This window comes from Paramisgurnus dabryanus, chromosome 3 (genome assembly GCF_030506205.2).
Source record: "Paramisgurnus dabryanus chromosome 3, PD_genome_1.1, whole genome shotgun sequence".
NCBI lineage: Eukaryota > Metazoa > Chordata > Actinopteri > Cypriniformes > Cobitidae > Paramisgurnus > Paramisgurnus dabryanus.
The window spans coordinates 30,507,052-30,521,792 of record NC_133339.1 but is presented as its reverse complement, the minus strand read 5'-3'; the positions used below and the strand labels follow the sequence as shown (position 1 = coordinate 30,521,792).

At 37.6% G+C, this 14,741-nt stretch overlaps 3 protein-coding genes across 7 annotated transcripts in view; all 3 read left to right on the top strand.

The window, feature by feature from the left end:
- The first annotated feature begins 506 nt into the window (after positions 1-506).
- Positions 507-4,114, top strand: LOC135766643 (uncharacterized). The gene is made up of 12 exons (XM_065275971.2): positions 507-748; positions 825-1,026; positions 1,102-1,134; positions 1,227-1,435; positions 1,612-1,699; positions 2,059-2,094; positions 2,178-2,231; positions 2,778-3,011; positions 3,092-3,198; positions 3,434-3,599; positions 3,726-3,809; positions 3,891-4,114. The coding sequence occupies exons 1-12, from the start codon at positions 681-683 to the stop codon at positions 3,951-3,953; spliced, it is 1,344 nt and encodes a 447-aa protein (XP_065132043.1). The 5' UTR covers positions 507-680; the 3' UTR covers positions 3,954-4,114.
- Positions 4,115-4,406: 292 nt separating this feature from the next.
- Positions 4,407-9,011, top strand: nmrk1 (nicotinamide riboside kinase 1). Of its 5 annotated transcripts, none has more exons than XM_065275993.2 (8): positions 4,409-4,635; positions 4,726-4,816; positions 6,212-6,260; positions 6,455-6,614; positions 6,926-6,997; positions 7,083-7,189; positions 8,454-8,554; positions 8,653-9,011. In XM_065275993.2, the coding sequence occupies exons 1-7, from the start codon at positions 4,607-4,609 to the stop codon at positions 8,540-8,542; spliced, it is 597 nt and encodes a 198-aa protein (XP_065132065.1). In that variant the 5' UTR covers positions 4,409-4,606; the 3' UTR covers positions 8,543-8,554; positions 8,653-9,011. The 5 variants fall into 5 exon arrangements, with proteins under 5 accessions (XP_073670098.1, XP_065132065.1, XP_065132083.1 ...); XM_065276011.2 differs by having other exon boundaries at positions 4,703-4,816; positions 8,454-8,550; XM_065276002.2 differs by having other exon boundaries at positions 4,410-4,631; positions 8,454-8,550.
- Positions 9,012-10,235: 1,224 nt separating this feature from the next.
- septin9a (septin 9a) overlaps positions 10,236-14,741 on the top strand; it is a 72,027-nt gene continuing 67,521 nt past the window's right edge. Inside the window, exon 1 of the mRNA XM_065276025.2 lies at positions 10,236-10,457. Coding sequence (XP_065132097.1) covers positions 10,439-10,457 — 19 coding nt within the window. The 5' untranslated portion in view covers positions 10,236-10,438. The remainder of the gene's footprint in view (positions 10,458-14,741) is intronic.

The following is a 14,741-nucleotide window of genomic DNA, read 5'->3' as shown; positions in this document are numbered from 1 at the left end:
ATAATTAAACAAATTCTGTCTCATAATGATTATGTGACCACAACATCTAGCCTACTCATGCCTAAACACTCAATTGTGAATGGCTGTGTAGATTGACATAACTTGAAACACACAATAAAGATAGCCTAATAAAAAATTATTAACAGTAATCATAATGATTAACAAACCTTTTGTTTTAATGAATCTCTTGTTGCTTTCTTAGAAGATTGTGTTGTTGTTGTTCATTGATTCCATTTAGAGGAATATGCTATAATAGTCTACATATAGCCATATCATCTCTGAACCAAATAAAGTATGTTTTTGTCCTAAATTAAAAGAGAAAGTGTTATAACGTCGTAATGTGTTTTGACTTGCGCAGAACGCTTGATGAATGACGTCAAAGTGTCACGAGAGCGATTCGAAAGCCCAGCTCTCGCGGTACCTTGATGTCATACCCCGCTCTGTCTGCGCAGAGCAGCATGAAGTCAAATAGGTGCTCTACTTTCTTTGATCAGCAGATGGCGATCTTTTGTGTTTTCGTTACGCGTAAGCTCGACACCAAAGAAGTAGCAGTTTGTTGTTTTGGGGTTGAGGTGAACTAAATCTACATCGTGTGTTCGTTTATAAAAAAGTCGTTTTAAACCATTTGCGATACGTACAACCGTTACATTAGAAATGTCTGAATATTAAATCCTGATACGATGGTGTTTTATTGCAGCGCATATAACTGTAAAAATTCTACGAAGGACAAGAGCCTGTCATTCCACCAGTAAGTTAAACATCCACTATGCTTTTAACCTACTGATGTATGCTCATAGATCCAAATGATGTATCTGGCTTTTTAGGTTCCCCCTGAACAACCCCAATTTGCTGAAAAAATGGCTGAAGAATTTAAGGTGGAAAGATTGGACTCCAGCTTCACATAGTAAAATCTGCTCCGTCCACTTTGATAAGAAATGTTTAACAGTTGAGGGAAAGAGAATAAGACTGCAACCATGGGCTGTGCCAACCATCTTTACATTTTCAAACCGAGAGCAAGAAAGAAAGGTGATTTAAATACATTTAAATAAATGTCTTTGTACATTACAGTTTTATGACTTCTTTCTGGTTGTCATACTACAGGCTAAGATTAACCCAAGAAGCAGAAGAGCTTTGGTGAGTTACAAAACTATAAGTGTGTTTTAAAATATTTCTGCAACACACTGTGCAAGACCAAATATCTCCTTCCCTTTGATTTGGATTGTAAGGGTCTTGTTGGCAACTCAAACCCTGCTGTGCCAGGTGAAGCTTCCAGTGATGCACAAGACACAGCAGCAGCAGACTCCGAAAAATTTGATGGAAACAGCTCAGAGCACCAAACTACAGATAACCAGAACACTACTAAGAAAAGGTCCAAACAGATGACAGCAGACCTACCGAGTAATACTGTGCAGCCTCTTACAGGTCCAGAGAAAAGGTTTGTAATTGCTCATAAGAGAGGGAGGGTCTGTAACCGAGTCAAGATCTGATGCAGTATGTGGTGTAAAAGCATGCAGGATTGTCAACATCCCCTGATACATCTCACCACCACAATTATTAGATGCCTGCTTTCATTATTATTCCTACTTTCTTTATATTTTCATGTCTGGTCAGCCCACCATGGACCATCCTGGGAGATGAGGCTCTTGACAAAAACATGACTTTACCCAGTTTCTTTCACAGTGGATACTGCTTACCAAAGGTATTGCAATTTTTTCATTTTCCTCTAAAAGATGTGTAGTGCTTCATGATCAAAAACAGCAAATTTCGAACTAAAGACGGTACAAATTGTTGTCCTAAAAATATCTGGACATTTTTGGAAAATTTAATCCCATTTGTATGATTTATTAAACTATGTAATGTATGCATTTCATTAAATTAGATCAAATTTTAAAACAAACTGCATTTCATTGTCCTTCATTGTCAACAACAATACAAAATAAACACTTGGGATAAACAATATGAATATGCAATATACAGTGTGTATATATAACAAAATATACAGTAATAATTTTTTTTTATTGCAACTATATGTTTGCTGTTTTGTTGTTTCGCTCATAGAACATCCACTGGACAGGAGATGATGAATTAAATATAGTAAGTACTTATGTTCAGTCATTTTTCTTCCTAATATAATGCAATGGAAATCATTTTACAATGTATTATTCTTTACAATTCAGACACCACATGTAGTTTATGGAGTTCCAGGGCAAACACAACCCCATATAATTGAGGTAAGGAGGTTTACATGAATATTATTAATAATCTGTAATAAGAGATATTTTCCAGCACTTAAGATTTTATAAGAAAACACAGCTATCACACAGCTATCATTTTTTTGTGATTTACTGTTTTTTACATAAAATCATCCTAATGTAAAGAACATGCTTTGAAAATATAACCTTTTATATCTTTGATAGTGACTGAGTAAGGCCATATCAAAAATTGAAATCACTCACTGAACTCAAACTTTGATGCTTTTAATCACATTATTAGATTTTGAGACTTTTGCCTGGATTTTACAGACAAGGTCATATTAAGTAAACATGAGCTTATGTTACAGAGCAGAGAGCCGGTGGAGTTGTCATCCTGCATGCGTACATAGACAGAATACAAGAATGCATCATGTCTATCTCTGCCACAATAATGTATCATATATTTATTTAAAGAATCTGTGCCTATATAGATTTATGCCATCAATTTGATTCATTATTCTCCAATATTGTAAATCAAAAGACCTATTTCTGGGTTGTAACCTTTCATTAACTCTTTTCTCTCAGGTTAAGGAGAAGTGGGAGTGGCTTGGCCTTGATGTCAGAGGCCCATTCTCTCCCACAGTAGATCAGCATACGCACATCATGACCCTGACTGACTATCACTCCAAATGGGTGGAGGCATTTCCTTTGACTGAAAAACTCTGTAAGGATGTGGCCGGGTATCTCGCTGACATCATCCGACAGCAGGGCTACCCTCTCGGAATTCTCTCCCGGCTTTCCAGACAAACCATCGTGGAAGTAAGAGACAATGATGTAGATAGGAAGTCGTTTTTTTGGAAAACAGTTCAGTTTTTTTATTTCCCTTCCTGTTTTGTTAGATTAACCGTGAATTGAAGAAACACCTAAGGTTGCTTGCAAACTCCTTGGTGATACACCACCGCCAAACTGGTTACGTGGATCTGGTCACTGAATCACTTCTCAATGAGTATGACAACTTTTATGTAAATACTTTTTTTAAAAGTGATGTATCAAAAGCAATACTTAGTTTCTTTATATCCAGCTACATAACCTGATGGTTTAGTTTCGACCCTAATCAATATACTTTCAAGTAATCCTGAAGACTTTACTTGTTCAGGTGTATTTAACTAGGGATGAAGCTAAACTCAGCAGTGGCCTTCCAGAAGAGTAGTTAACTAGTCCTGACTTGCTGTATTTTTCAGGATGCTGGATGAGCTGGTAAAGAAACACAAAAGCTTCTGGCACGTGGCCCTCCCTGCTGCCACCCTTCGCCTCTGCTGCACAAATCACCCCACGACCAGGGAGAAACCCTTTACCCGCATTTGTGCCAGTGATACGCCATTCTCATCTTTACCCAGACAGCTGCCTGTAAGCCGTCCATTTGCAGCTTAATTGACATGGGCTTTTCATACAGAGTTACTTGGCAGTTTAGTTTGTAATGGACTGTGAGTAGAAACTCTTGGCCTGATTGTTTTTGTCTTTTGCTTTCTATAGTACAGTGCTACTGATGTTCGCTTAAGTTCTTTTGTCATCTCAAACACTAAAGCCAATATTCCAGGAACTGTTACGGAGACATTGGTAAGATTTCTAAATTAAAATGAAATGTCAGTTTTATTAGTTTCGTTTTACTTGTAACCACCAATTATATATTTTTTTCAGTTGCAGTTGAATGAAGAATCAAATTCGATGGTACAGATCCTAGAAGAAGTTGTCACGTCATAGTTGTCACATTTGTATTCTGTTAATGTTTCCATATTTTGATTTGGTCCTTTTTATAATAAATAGAATAGAAATAAAAAAAAGAATTTCATGTCAAGCACCCTCCCAGTTTTGCTCCGTTGAATTGTACAGATATTGTAAAGAAATAAAATTATTTTTCAAACCAAAAATGAGACTGCTTATTGATTGAATGCTGTTGATTAAAAATTGCAAACCTATCTTTTAATTGCATAAAGGGAGATTACTTAAATCCACAGAGCTGGTTTAAAACAAATGCACTGTTTATTATCACGTTTCTATTATTTTATTAAATTCTATTTCTAGATCAAATGCTCTAAAGTGTGTTCTTCCCAAACGGTTGTCCATAGTAGGACTGAAAGTGGGAAGTTTTGTGAGATGTTGAGGGTGGTGTTACACCTCTGAAGTTCCACTATAAGCTCCGCACTAACGTCCCAACACAGCAGATGGCGCAGTCGAGCAGCTTTTACATAAAAGTAAATGGCGCAGAAGAACAAGCACGAACAAAATTAATCCGTTAATGGACGACTTCACTTTTTTACTGCAAGCTCTTAACTAGCTTTCTTCCACGTGTGACAGATCGGTTGTCCGAACAGATGTCTAATGAAAAACTATTTTAATAAAATAATTGATTCGTGATGAAGAGAGTCATCATTGGAATTGGTGGGTAAGTAAAATTATTAACTGTTATGTGAAGTTATTGAAGTATTGTCCAGTCCCTACATAAATTGTAGATCGCATCTAAATGATTTACTAGAATGACAAATGGAGGAAAGACTACGCTGAGTAAACACCTTCAAGACGTTCTGCCTAAAAGCTGTGTTATTTCTCAAGACAACTTCTTCAAGGTAACACATATACAACGTTTGCTAGTATATAATATCTGACTGCATGGCTTACTGAAACTGGTTTAAGTTGCTGGTTTAAACTAAAAAGTGACCAAAACAAAGCTAGACCAGCTTAAAAAGTGACTAAAACACAGCTAGACCAGCTTATAAAGTGACCAAAACAAAGCTAGACCAGCTTATAAAGTGACCAAAACACATCTAGACCAGCTTAAAAAGTGACTAAAACACATCTAGACCATCTTATAAAGTGACCAAAACAAAGCTAGACCAGCTTATAAAGTGACCAAAACACATCTAGACCATCTTATAAATTGACCAAAACACAGATAGACCAGCTTATAAAGTGACCAAAACACAGATAGACCAGCTTATAAAGTGACCAAAACAAAGCTAGACCAGCTTATAAAGTGACCAAAACAAAGCTAGACCAGCTTATAAAGTCACCAAAACGCATCTAGACCAGCTTATAAAGTGACCAAAACAAAGCTAGACCAGCTTATAAAGTCACCAAAACGCATCTAGACCAGCTTATAAAGTGACCAAAACACATCTAGACCAGCTTATTAAGTGACCAAAACACATCTAGACCAGCTTATAAAGTGACCAAAACACATCTAGACCAGCTTATAAAGTGACCAAAACACAGCTAGACCAGCTTATAAAGTGACCAAAACACAGATAGACCAGTTTATAAAGTGACCAAAACACAGCCAGACCAGCTTATAAAGTGACAAAAACACATCTAGACCAGCTTATAAAGTGACCAAAACACAGCTAGACCAGCTTATAAAGTGACCAAAACACAGCTAGACCAGTTTATAAAGTGACCAAAACACAGCCAGACCAGTTTATAAAGTGACCAAAACACAGCCAGACCAGTTTATAAAGTGACCAAAACACAGCCAGACCAGCTTATAAATTGACCAAAACACAGATAGACCAGTTTATAAAGTGACCAAAACACAGCCAGACCAGTTTATAAAGTGACCAAAACACAGCCAGACCAGCTTATAAATTGACCAAAACACAGATAGACCAGTTTATAAAGTGACCAAAACACAGCCAGACCAGTTTATAAAGTGACCAAAACACATCTAGACCAGCTTATAAATTGACCAAAACACAGCCAGACCAGTTTATAAAGTGACCAAAACACAGCCAGACCAGCTTATAAAGTGACCAAAACACATCTAGACCAGCTTATAAATTGACCAAAACACAGATAGACCAGTTTATAAAGTGACCAAAACACAGCTAGACCAGCTTAAAAATTAATCTAAAACCAAGCTGGGAGACCAGCTAAAACCAGCTTATGCTTGTTTCAGTAGGGTGTTCATTTTAGACCCAATACATAGCTGACAGGTTTTTATTTGTTTTATGTGTTTCTTTTTTCAGGATGAATCAATGGTCGCTGTTGATATCAATGGCTTTAAGCAGTTTGACGGTAAGAGCACATCTCGCATTACAACACACATTTGGGATCACATTGCCGGTTTATATTAAACAATGTTTTCCAACAAACTGTCAGATTTTGCGCAACACTTTGGTGTCAGTTGTATTTTATTTCTACATTATTGATACATAAAATAATTTATCTGGATATAAGTGAAGTAAAAACTGAAATGATGTCCTATGCAGCTCTGGATGCCCTGCACATGGACAGGATGATGAGTGATGTTGACTCATGGCAGAATGACCCTGAGAGCTTCATGACATCTCGTGGTCTTACAGTGACATCCGCAACATCACAGCAACCCAATGTTCTTATAGTGGAAGGATTCCTCATTTTTAATCATGGGTAACAGGGTTTATTTTTTTATGCGTTTTTTTTTTATTTTAGCTCATGAGCTACTAGTTGAAAACTTCTCCAAAGTAACGGAGAATTTATTACAATTAGAAGTGGAAGTGCAAAAAAAATCATGATGTTATTTAAAAGCTTTAAATAATCACAAAGCACCTTTAGTAAAGAAATATTTAGTTCAGTAAAGATAATGTTTTTGTTAATTTGTGTGATCAACTTCTGGGGCAGTGAATTGTCATTGAACTTTGACCCAACTTTCTTGTGATTAAATAATGAAATGTGTTTATGGCTGTTTGTTTTACTTCCAGGCCTCTTAATATCTTATTTGACAAAAGGTTCTTCCTGCAGATACCATACGAGACATGCAAACAGAGAAGAAGGTGGGATCCGGCACCTTAAAGCTGTCAAATGCGTCGTCTTTGAAAAACATCAATGACTGACACCTTTATTTCCTCTGATCAATAGCTCACGAGTCTATGTGCCTCCAGATCCACCAGACTACTTTGATGGTCATGTTTGGCCCATGTACCTGAAGAACAGAAAAGAGATGGAAGAAGCTGTAAATGACATTGGTAATGTTTGAATGATTAGTTAGGCCATACACTCACCGAAAGGATTATTAGGAACACCATACTAATACTGTGTTTGACCCCCTTTCGCCTTCAGAACTGCCTTAATTCTATGTGGCATTGATTCAACAATGTGCTGAAAGCATTCTTTAGAAATGTTGGCCATATTTATAGCATCTTGCAGTTGATGGAGATTTGTGGATGCACATCCAGGGCACGAAGCTCTGGTTCCACCACATCCCAAAGATGCTCTATTGGGTTGAGATCTGGTGACTGTGGGGGCCATTTTAATACAGTGAACTCATTGTCATGTTCAAGAAACCAATTTGAAATGATTCGAGCTTTGTGACATGGTGCATTATCCTGCTGGAAGTAGCCATCAGAGGACGGGTACATAGTGGTCACAAAGGGATGGACATGGTCAGAAACAATGCTCAGGCATGCCGTGGCATTTAAACAATGCCCATTTGGCACTAAGGGCCCTAAAGTGTGCCAAGAAAACATCCCCCACACCATTACACCAACACCACCAGCCTGCACAGTGGTAACAAGGCATGATGGATCCATGTTCTCATTCTGTTTACGCCAAAGTCTGACTCTACCATCTGAATGTCTCAACAGAAATCGAGACTCATCAGACCAGGCAACATTTTTCCAGTCTTCAACTGTCCAATTTTGGTGAGCTTTTGCAAATTGTAGCCACTTTTTCCTATTTGTAGTGGAGATGAGTGGTACCCTGTTGTGGCTTCACAAATGCTTTGCTGCATACCTCGGTTGTAACGAGTGGTTATTTCAGTCAAAGTTGCTCTTCTATCAGCTTGAATCAGTCGGCCCATTCTCCTCTGACCTCTAGCATCAACAAGGCATTTTCGCCCACAGGACTGCCGCATACTGGATGTTTTTCCCTCTTCACACCATTCTTTGTAAAGCCTAGAAATGGTTGTGCGTGAAAATCCCAGTAACTGAGCAGATTGTGAAATACTCAGACCGGCCCGTCTGGCACTGACAACCATGCCACGCTCAAAATTGCTTGAATCAACTTTTTGTCCCATTCTAACATTCAGTTTGGAGTTCAGGATGTTGTCTTGACGAGAACCACACCCCTAAATGCATAGAAGCAACTGCCATGTGATTGGTTAATTAGATAATTGCATTACTGAGAAATTGAACAGGTGTTCCAAATAATCCTTTAGGTGAGTGTATGTGTATATATATATAAGGTCATTTAATTAAATGATAAAGGAAACTTTCTTTGCACTTTGTCCAGTGTTTTTGGATGGCACCCAGAAGCAAGAGGTGTTGCTGTCCTCTGTTCTTGCAGACATCCAGGAAATACTTATGGTTACGCAGAGCTGAGTTATCATGCAAGTAATTCAGTGATACTGATGCAGCATACTTAAACATTCCTCTAAAGATTTTGTCACAGACACGCTTTCATTTCTGTTTTTTTTTCTATTTGAATGTAGAAATAGCCAAGTAAGGCAGTTCTCACAATGAGGAACATTATCCCAAACTGCCTGCCACTACAAATACACTATGACTACAATACATGTACATTAATGCTTTATTTTGCTGCCTCATTGTAGTGCTTCCTGTCATTATCCACCATCATATGACAATTTGTAAAATAAACATAACAGAACACATGCATAAATAATGCTTTAAATCTCGATAAAGGAAGGATTGTGCATTTTTATACATTTACAAGCTAATTCTTTTTTGTTTTTAAAGGTTTTTTTATTAAATAATGTTTATGTTAAATATTTTCACTATGTGAAAGTGTATTAGTAGTATATAAGAAATTAAATACTATTACATGCTGTTCGCTTTTTGCTTTTGTTTGAAAATACTAAAATGTTATAAAGACAAAATGCTTTACTAAAAACACTTTAAATTGCAACCCTTCTTAAAATTCTCTTTGTCTTAGTTTTGGATGGGTTTCTTGACTATGATATGAGAAGTGACACTCTTGTCAGTGTGGGTTGGCGTAGGTTAGCAGTGCTGACAGGACACTGATAGAGTTACATTGATTTTCTGACAATGTCTCTGGCAATCGTTTTGTTTCTGTCCATGGTTCTAAATCTCTGCAGACAGTTTTTGATAGTTAACATCCGTCAAAATTTCCAGTCTGTTTTAAAGCATGAGTTGAATATGAAAGGCTGGATTTGTTGTGACAGCACAATTTCTGGCATATGACATGCTACATGACTATTTAAAACATAATTGGGTGGTTTCCCGGACAGAGATTATCTTAAATCAGGACTAGACCTTAGTTTAATTAGGAAATATAATAAGTCTTAACAAAAATGCCTTACTAAAACATTAGTTGTGTGCATTTTGAGGCAAAACAAAGAGCACTGATGTATTTTAAGATATGTCTGTGCAATTGTTTTCAGCTTGGACAGCTCTTACATTTATTTTAGTCTAGGACTAGTCTAATCCCTGTCCGTGAAACCGCCCCAATATGTTTAATATAGAAGACGTTTTTCTTTTGGTATATGGTGAGTGCATTTTTCTTTCTTAATGTTTTACTTTTTTTGTGTGTGTGTGTATTATTTGATACATATGTTGTGGATGCATTGAGGTCATGGGTATTTCCTCACACATATTGTTAATATGTCTACCTTGTAATGCAATGTAAGTCACTTTTGATTTGTCAAATGCATTCCTTAACTGCGATCATGTTTTTAGTGTGAGATTGTTTTTTTAACTTCGTATGATATAACTTTTGTTCCAATGTCATAACTGACATAATATGGTTCAATAAAATGACAATTCCTCCTTTCAGAAGATCTTACTTTGGAAACATACTGTACTACTAGCTTATCAAAATATTTTGTGGTTTTTATTTAGCTTTTTGTGAACTGCAAAACAATCCGTTCATTTACAGCAGGTACAATTTAAACCTTTACTAATACGCTAATATGATGTAAACCTTAGACAATGTTGTACAATATGATATTATAGGCTACCCATACTACAATTGGAGTGAATCGTGTATGCGCGAGGCGGGGTTTGCCCACAGGTGTGTGTGTGTGTAACGTTACAGGTAAAGCTGGAGGTGTGTGGGAGTTTACAGTCTTGATAATTCAGTCGCTTTAGCACAAAGGCGATTTATATCCAAACAGTTTTATCCCGCTTCACGTGCGCTTAACAGAAAGGGAACATTTGCACGAAACGAACAAACGTATTTCAGATGTGGCGATCTCAGATACGGATTTGATAAACTGAAGTTGAGATTCTCAGGAGAAAATGAAGAAAACATCATCTGGTGAGTATATGTGCTCACTTATTTGTATAATGGCGTCTCCTAAATTATTAACTGTAAACGACCGCCAAAATTTCCACTGGGCTCGTGTCAAACGCCTGTCAGGATATCTGCTTTCATATCATAACTGTACATTTAGATCATTTACCACTCTGTAAAAGTGAAAGCAAACCTGATAAGTTCACTATCGCTGTGCCACCTTAAACCGTTTTTATATCAAGTAAGTTAGCCTTTAGGCTATTGTTTGCATCATGCGTAATTGTTTTTTAACGGTTATCAAATAATCACGTTAAGTTATCTATATGTAAGTTTTTCCCTAATAAACCTCAATGAGAAATGTAAGACATTTTTGCTTATGCATTGTTCATTTTCCATCAGGGGTGCGTCAGAATTGTTAATTTTGCATAAAAAAACACTTTAACTAAGCGTTGGGTTGCTGTGCACCATTAATATAATAACGTTATACCAACTGAGTTTTTAATTTTGGATGACACTATAAATATATATATTTTTTAATGTAATTAATTAATGTATGCATATATCATATTCCTAGAAGTAGCATAAACCTCAATGTTGGCCTGTAACTTATTTCTAAAAACATTTGGTGTGATCCCACCAGCTCAGTTTTGTGGCCCGTGGGGGTGTATTTTGTAATATGGCGAACACTTTTCTGTGGGGTCTTTGCTTGCGATATGTCCTGTTTCATTGTGCAACGAAGCCCGGGGCGCTACATAAAGCCCTTCCATTGAGAAGAGCGGCATGTTTCCTTCCCTATAATCTCAACAGATGCATAAGGCGAACTCTCTGTGTACACAATGATTTGGCAGGAATGTAGCGTTTCCCCGGGCCTGCCAAAGTCATTGTCACAGCCCAACTCCTCTCGCACACATGTTGGATCATGTAATCAGTCGGTGCTTTTTCTCCTCGCCTCCCTGGCAGCACATTCGGCTGTGTATGTGTAAAAGCTGATCTCATTCAAAGAGTATCTCTCATGTGCAACCTTGGCCTCCGCCGACTGCAAGACGAACTTGCGAGAAGCATTCAAAAATTATTCACATAATGTGTTAATGTCAACTTTAAGACACTTCCTTTGATTGATTAATGCATTTTACGGGATAAGCAGCAACACTTGGGTGTGCGCGTATGTGCTTTGCCATGGACTCTGGGTCACGCCCTGAGATCCTGAGGTAAATCAGTAACTTACAATAAGACGTCAAGCACCAGCACTAACAGCTCTATTCACATATACGCGGCATGAATCACATCGATAATTTATTAATCTAGACATATTATGCGTTGCTGGGTGCTTGGGTGTAACTTGGACTAATCGTGTGCACCGTTTTGTCACAACAATCTGTGAAAAGTGACTTCTGCAAGTTGCAATGCTTTCCATTTGCTATTCTGCAAGGTTTCATGCTAAGATATGCCTCGCATCTCGAAGTGAATCATTATGAGGGGATGAATTGAACTCTTTGTTAATCCTTTATTTTGGACCATTGCCCAACAGAGCTTACTAAGGCAATAAAGACTCTGCACCATAACGCTTTTTTATCAGTTTCTGGCTCCTTCTCCTTCATTCCCCGCCTCCCCTTTCCTGACCTGCCCTGTCATCACATACGGGCTGACAGGTGAGTCAGCGGCAGTGCAAACCCGCTGTGAAATTAACTCAAGGCCGAAGCGTTTTGAAATTCCTCTCTGCCCTCCAGCTTGTTGATCACAGTGATTTTCAGCGAGCGTCGCACGTTTCGCATGTGCGTGATCATCTTCTTCTCTGACGCCGCTTGATCTGACACTGAAATTGACAGATGGTTTGGTTTTTCTCACCTCCTCCGTGTCTCCCTGTCTTTGTCACTCAAGATTGTTGACTTTCTGATTACTGAGTGTTGACACAAGAATGCGGTGGATTGATAACGGCGCTTCATCTCGCAGGGTGTGTGTAAAGATTTAAAGGACTTCACAAACCATGAGATTCAGACCATCAAAAATCTTTTACATCATATACTTAAAACGCCTCGGGGACTTTCCCTGCCACTGTTGCCTTTCATCTTGCTCACTTTGGGGATTGTGAAGGGCACAGTTTTCCACCGTTTATTTTTCTAATATCCACAAAGCTGCTTTTGAACAATGTCATAAAAAATGTAAAACAAATTAAATTTGTTGAAAATATTGAGGGTTTTGGCAAAGGTGAGTGTTGTCAATGCAAAAGCTTTATGTTGCACCCCAGGCTCCAGTGCACAATGAAGAGTTCATAGTACAAGCACATTTATTGCCCATAAACATTTTTACTAGCCATGGAACTTTTATTAAACAGCTTAATTGTTATTGCTTTATTTTTACTAAAATATATGTTTGCCCATATGGCAGTATTGCTTTATTTAGAAAGTGGCAGCTGGCGATTGCTCATCCGAGGGGCGCAAATTCAACAGAAGTGTTCGGCGTGTCGTGTGTTGCTCGTGTTTTCAAAATATGTGTTTGTTGCGTCATGTAAACCATGTGCATCACGTGTTTTGTCAAAATAAGTGCCTGCTGCACACGCGTCAAAACTGTTTATGATTAAAGAGACGGTCACGTTCACAAAATACACGCAAGACGCTCCCTTAAACTTTGATTATGCAAGAGATTATGCGAGTATCTGGCAAACGCGAGCGTCTCTTTTATCATAAACACTTTAGATGGGTCTGCAGCAGGCACTTACTTTGACAAGACACGTGATGCACACAGGATCTCTCGACGCGCAGGACACATATTTTGAAAAAAGGAACCATACACATGAATATGTTGTGGGCACATACATGTTGGGTCGACCTTCACATCGAGCGCGCTCGAAAAAGAAGTCACAGGCCGGCCGCCACTGTATTTAGCTGATTTTAACTTGAAGATTTGCAGCACACAGCTCAGTGTCGATCTGCAACGTCATGTATTTGTCTCTTTGAAATGTTCTGTCCGTTTCAATTAGATCGCTGGTATGGAAATAAAAGTCATTTGAAACACAATTGAGTAGATGGTACTCCATCTTTTTAGATACAGTGACAGTGACAGAATGATCTGGTGTCTGGAGAAAGTAAAGCTGAATGTGAAACTAATAAAACATCCCACATGATCCGAAATGAAATAATGTTTCTTTGCATAGAGCTAAGTGTGTAATGCTGATCTCACAAAATGCTCAGCTGTGAAGTATACATTTACAGCAAAGTTAGTTCTATGAAAAATAAAACGATCATAACAATTTTCCCCAAAATGGTCATCGATATGTAAATGGACTGCACTTATGCACTGTAAGTCAAGCGTTTAATGTTGACCATGTTCAGTGAATGCCTTAAAGGGATGGTTTACCCAAAAATGAAAATGCTGTCATCATTTTCTCATCATCGTGTTGTTTTAAACCTGTACTGCATGATTTTTTTTCTGATGAACACAAAAGAAGATATTTTGATAAATGATGGTAAGCACACAGCTGACTTCCAAAGAAAGAAAAGCAAATATGATTGAATTCAATAGGGTACTGTCAACTGTGTGCTCACCATCATTTATCAAATATCTTTTTTACCATTTATCACAATACTTCCATTATATTGGTTTTCTTACTATAGAAGTCAATGGTTATGGCAGCTGTGTGCTTACCATTATTTATCAAAATATCTTCCTTTGTGTTCTTTTAAAGAGTAAATAAAAATGACAGAATTTTCATTTTGGTGTGAACTATCCCTTTAAAGGAGCACTTGATGATCAAAGTGGTGCCATTTATTGCAGCAAAAGAAAATTGGGATGACACTTTTAATGACATGGTCATTATTGTGTCATTAAACATTATTTGTGAAGTTAAACAGAAGACAGTAAGAAGTTAAAAAAAATGACAGTGTAGGTCTCAGGCAGGCCACACAGCGTGTGATGCAACCCACATTTGAGTTTGTATTTGGCAATACTGACCTGTTCAGTCATGTCTCAATGTTATGTGAAGGAACCCCTTATATTTACATGGAAAACAACCAAAATGATCGCACCCTTTCTTATCTCTGTAGTGTGTCAATAAAAAAATCACTTCATTTTGTCAGTAGTATTTAGCCTAAAGGAAGTATTTGTGTGATATATGCATTGTTGTGATCCTTATGTGCACTTTTATCTCGCCCAGAATCTTTGTGTGAATATTTACTGTAATTTACCTGGGACTATTTAGTGTTTAAGGTCTCTAAGGAGTTGTGAGAAAATACTTATTTGCTGCCTAACTTTAATCAGAATCTCCTGAATGTTCATACAAGTACAAACATCCTGTAAATTTAATTCATTTTA

Coding starts and splice junctions, on each gene's coding strand:
- LOC135766643 (XM_065275971.2), top strand. CDS start 681: ATGGTGTTTTATTGCAGCGCATATAACTGTAAAAATTCTACGAAGGAC. Junction 1,436..1,611: donor CTTACAGGTCCAGAGAAAAG/GTTTGTAATTGC, acceptor ATGTCTGGTCAG/CCCACCATGGACCATCCTGG. Junction 1,700..2,058: donor GTGGATACTGCTTACCAAAG/GTATTGCAATTT, acceptor TTTCGCTCATAG/AACATCCACTGGACAGGAGA.
- nmrk1 (XM_065275993.2), top strand. CDS start 4,607: ATGAAGAGAGTCATCATTGGAATTGGTGG. Junction 4,636..4,725: donor GTCATCATTGGAATTGGTGG/GTAAGTAAAATT, acceptor ATGATTTACTAG/AATGACAAATGGAGGAAAGA. Junction 6,615..6,925: donor TTCCTCATTTTTAATCATGG/GTAACAGGGTTT, acceptor TTTTACTTCCAG/GCCTCTTAATATCTTATTTG.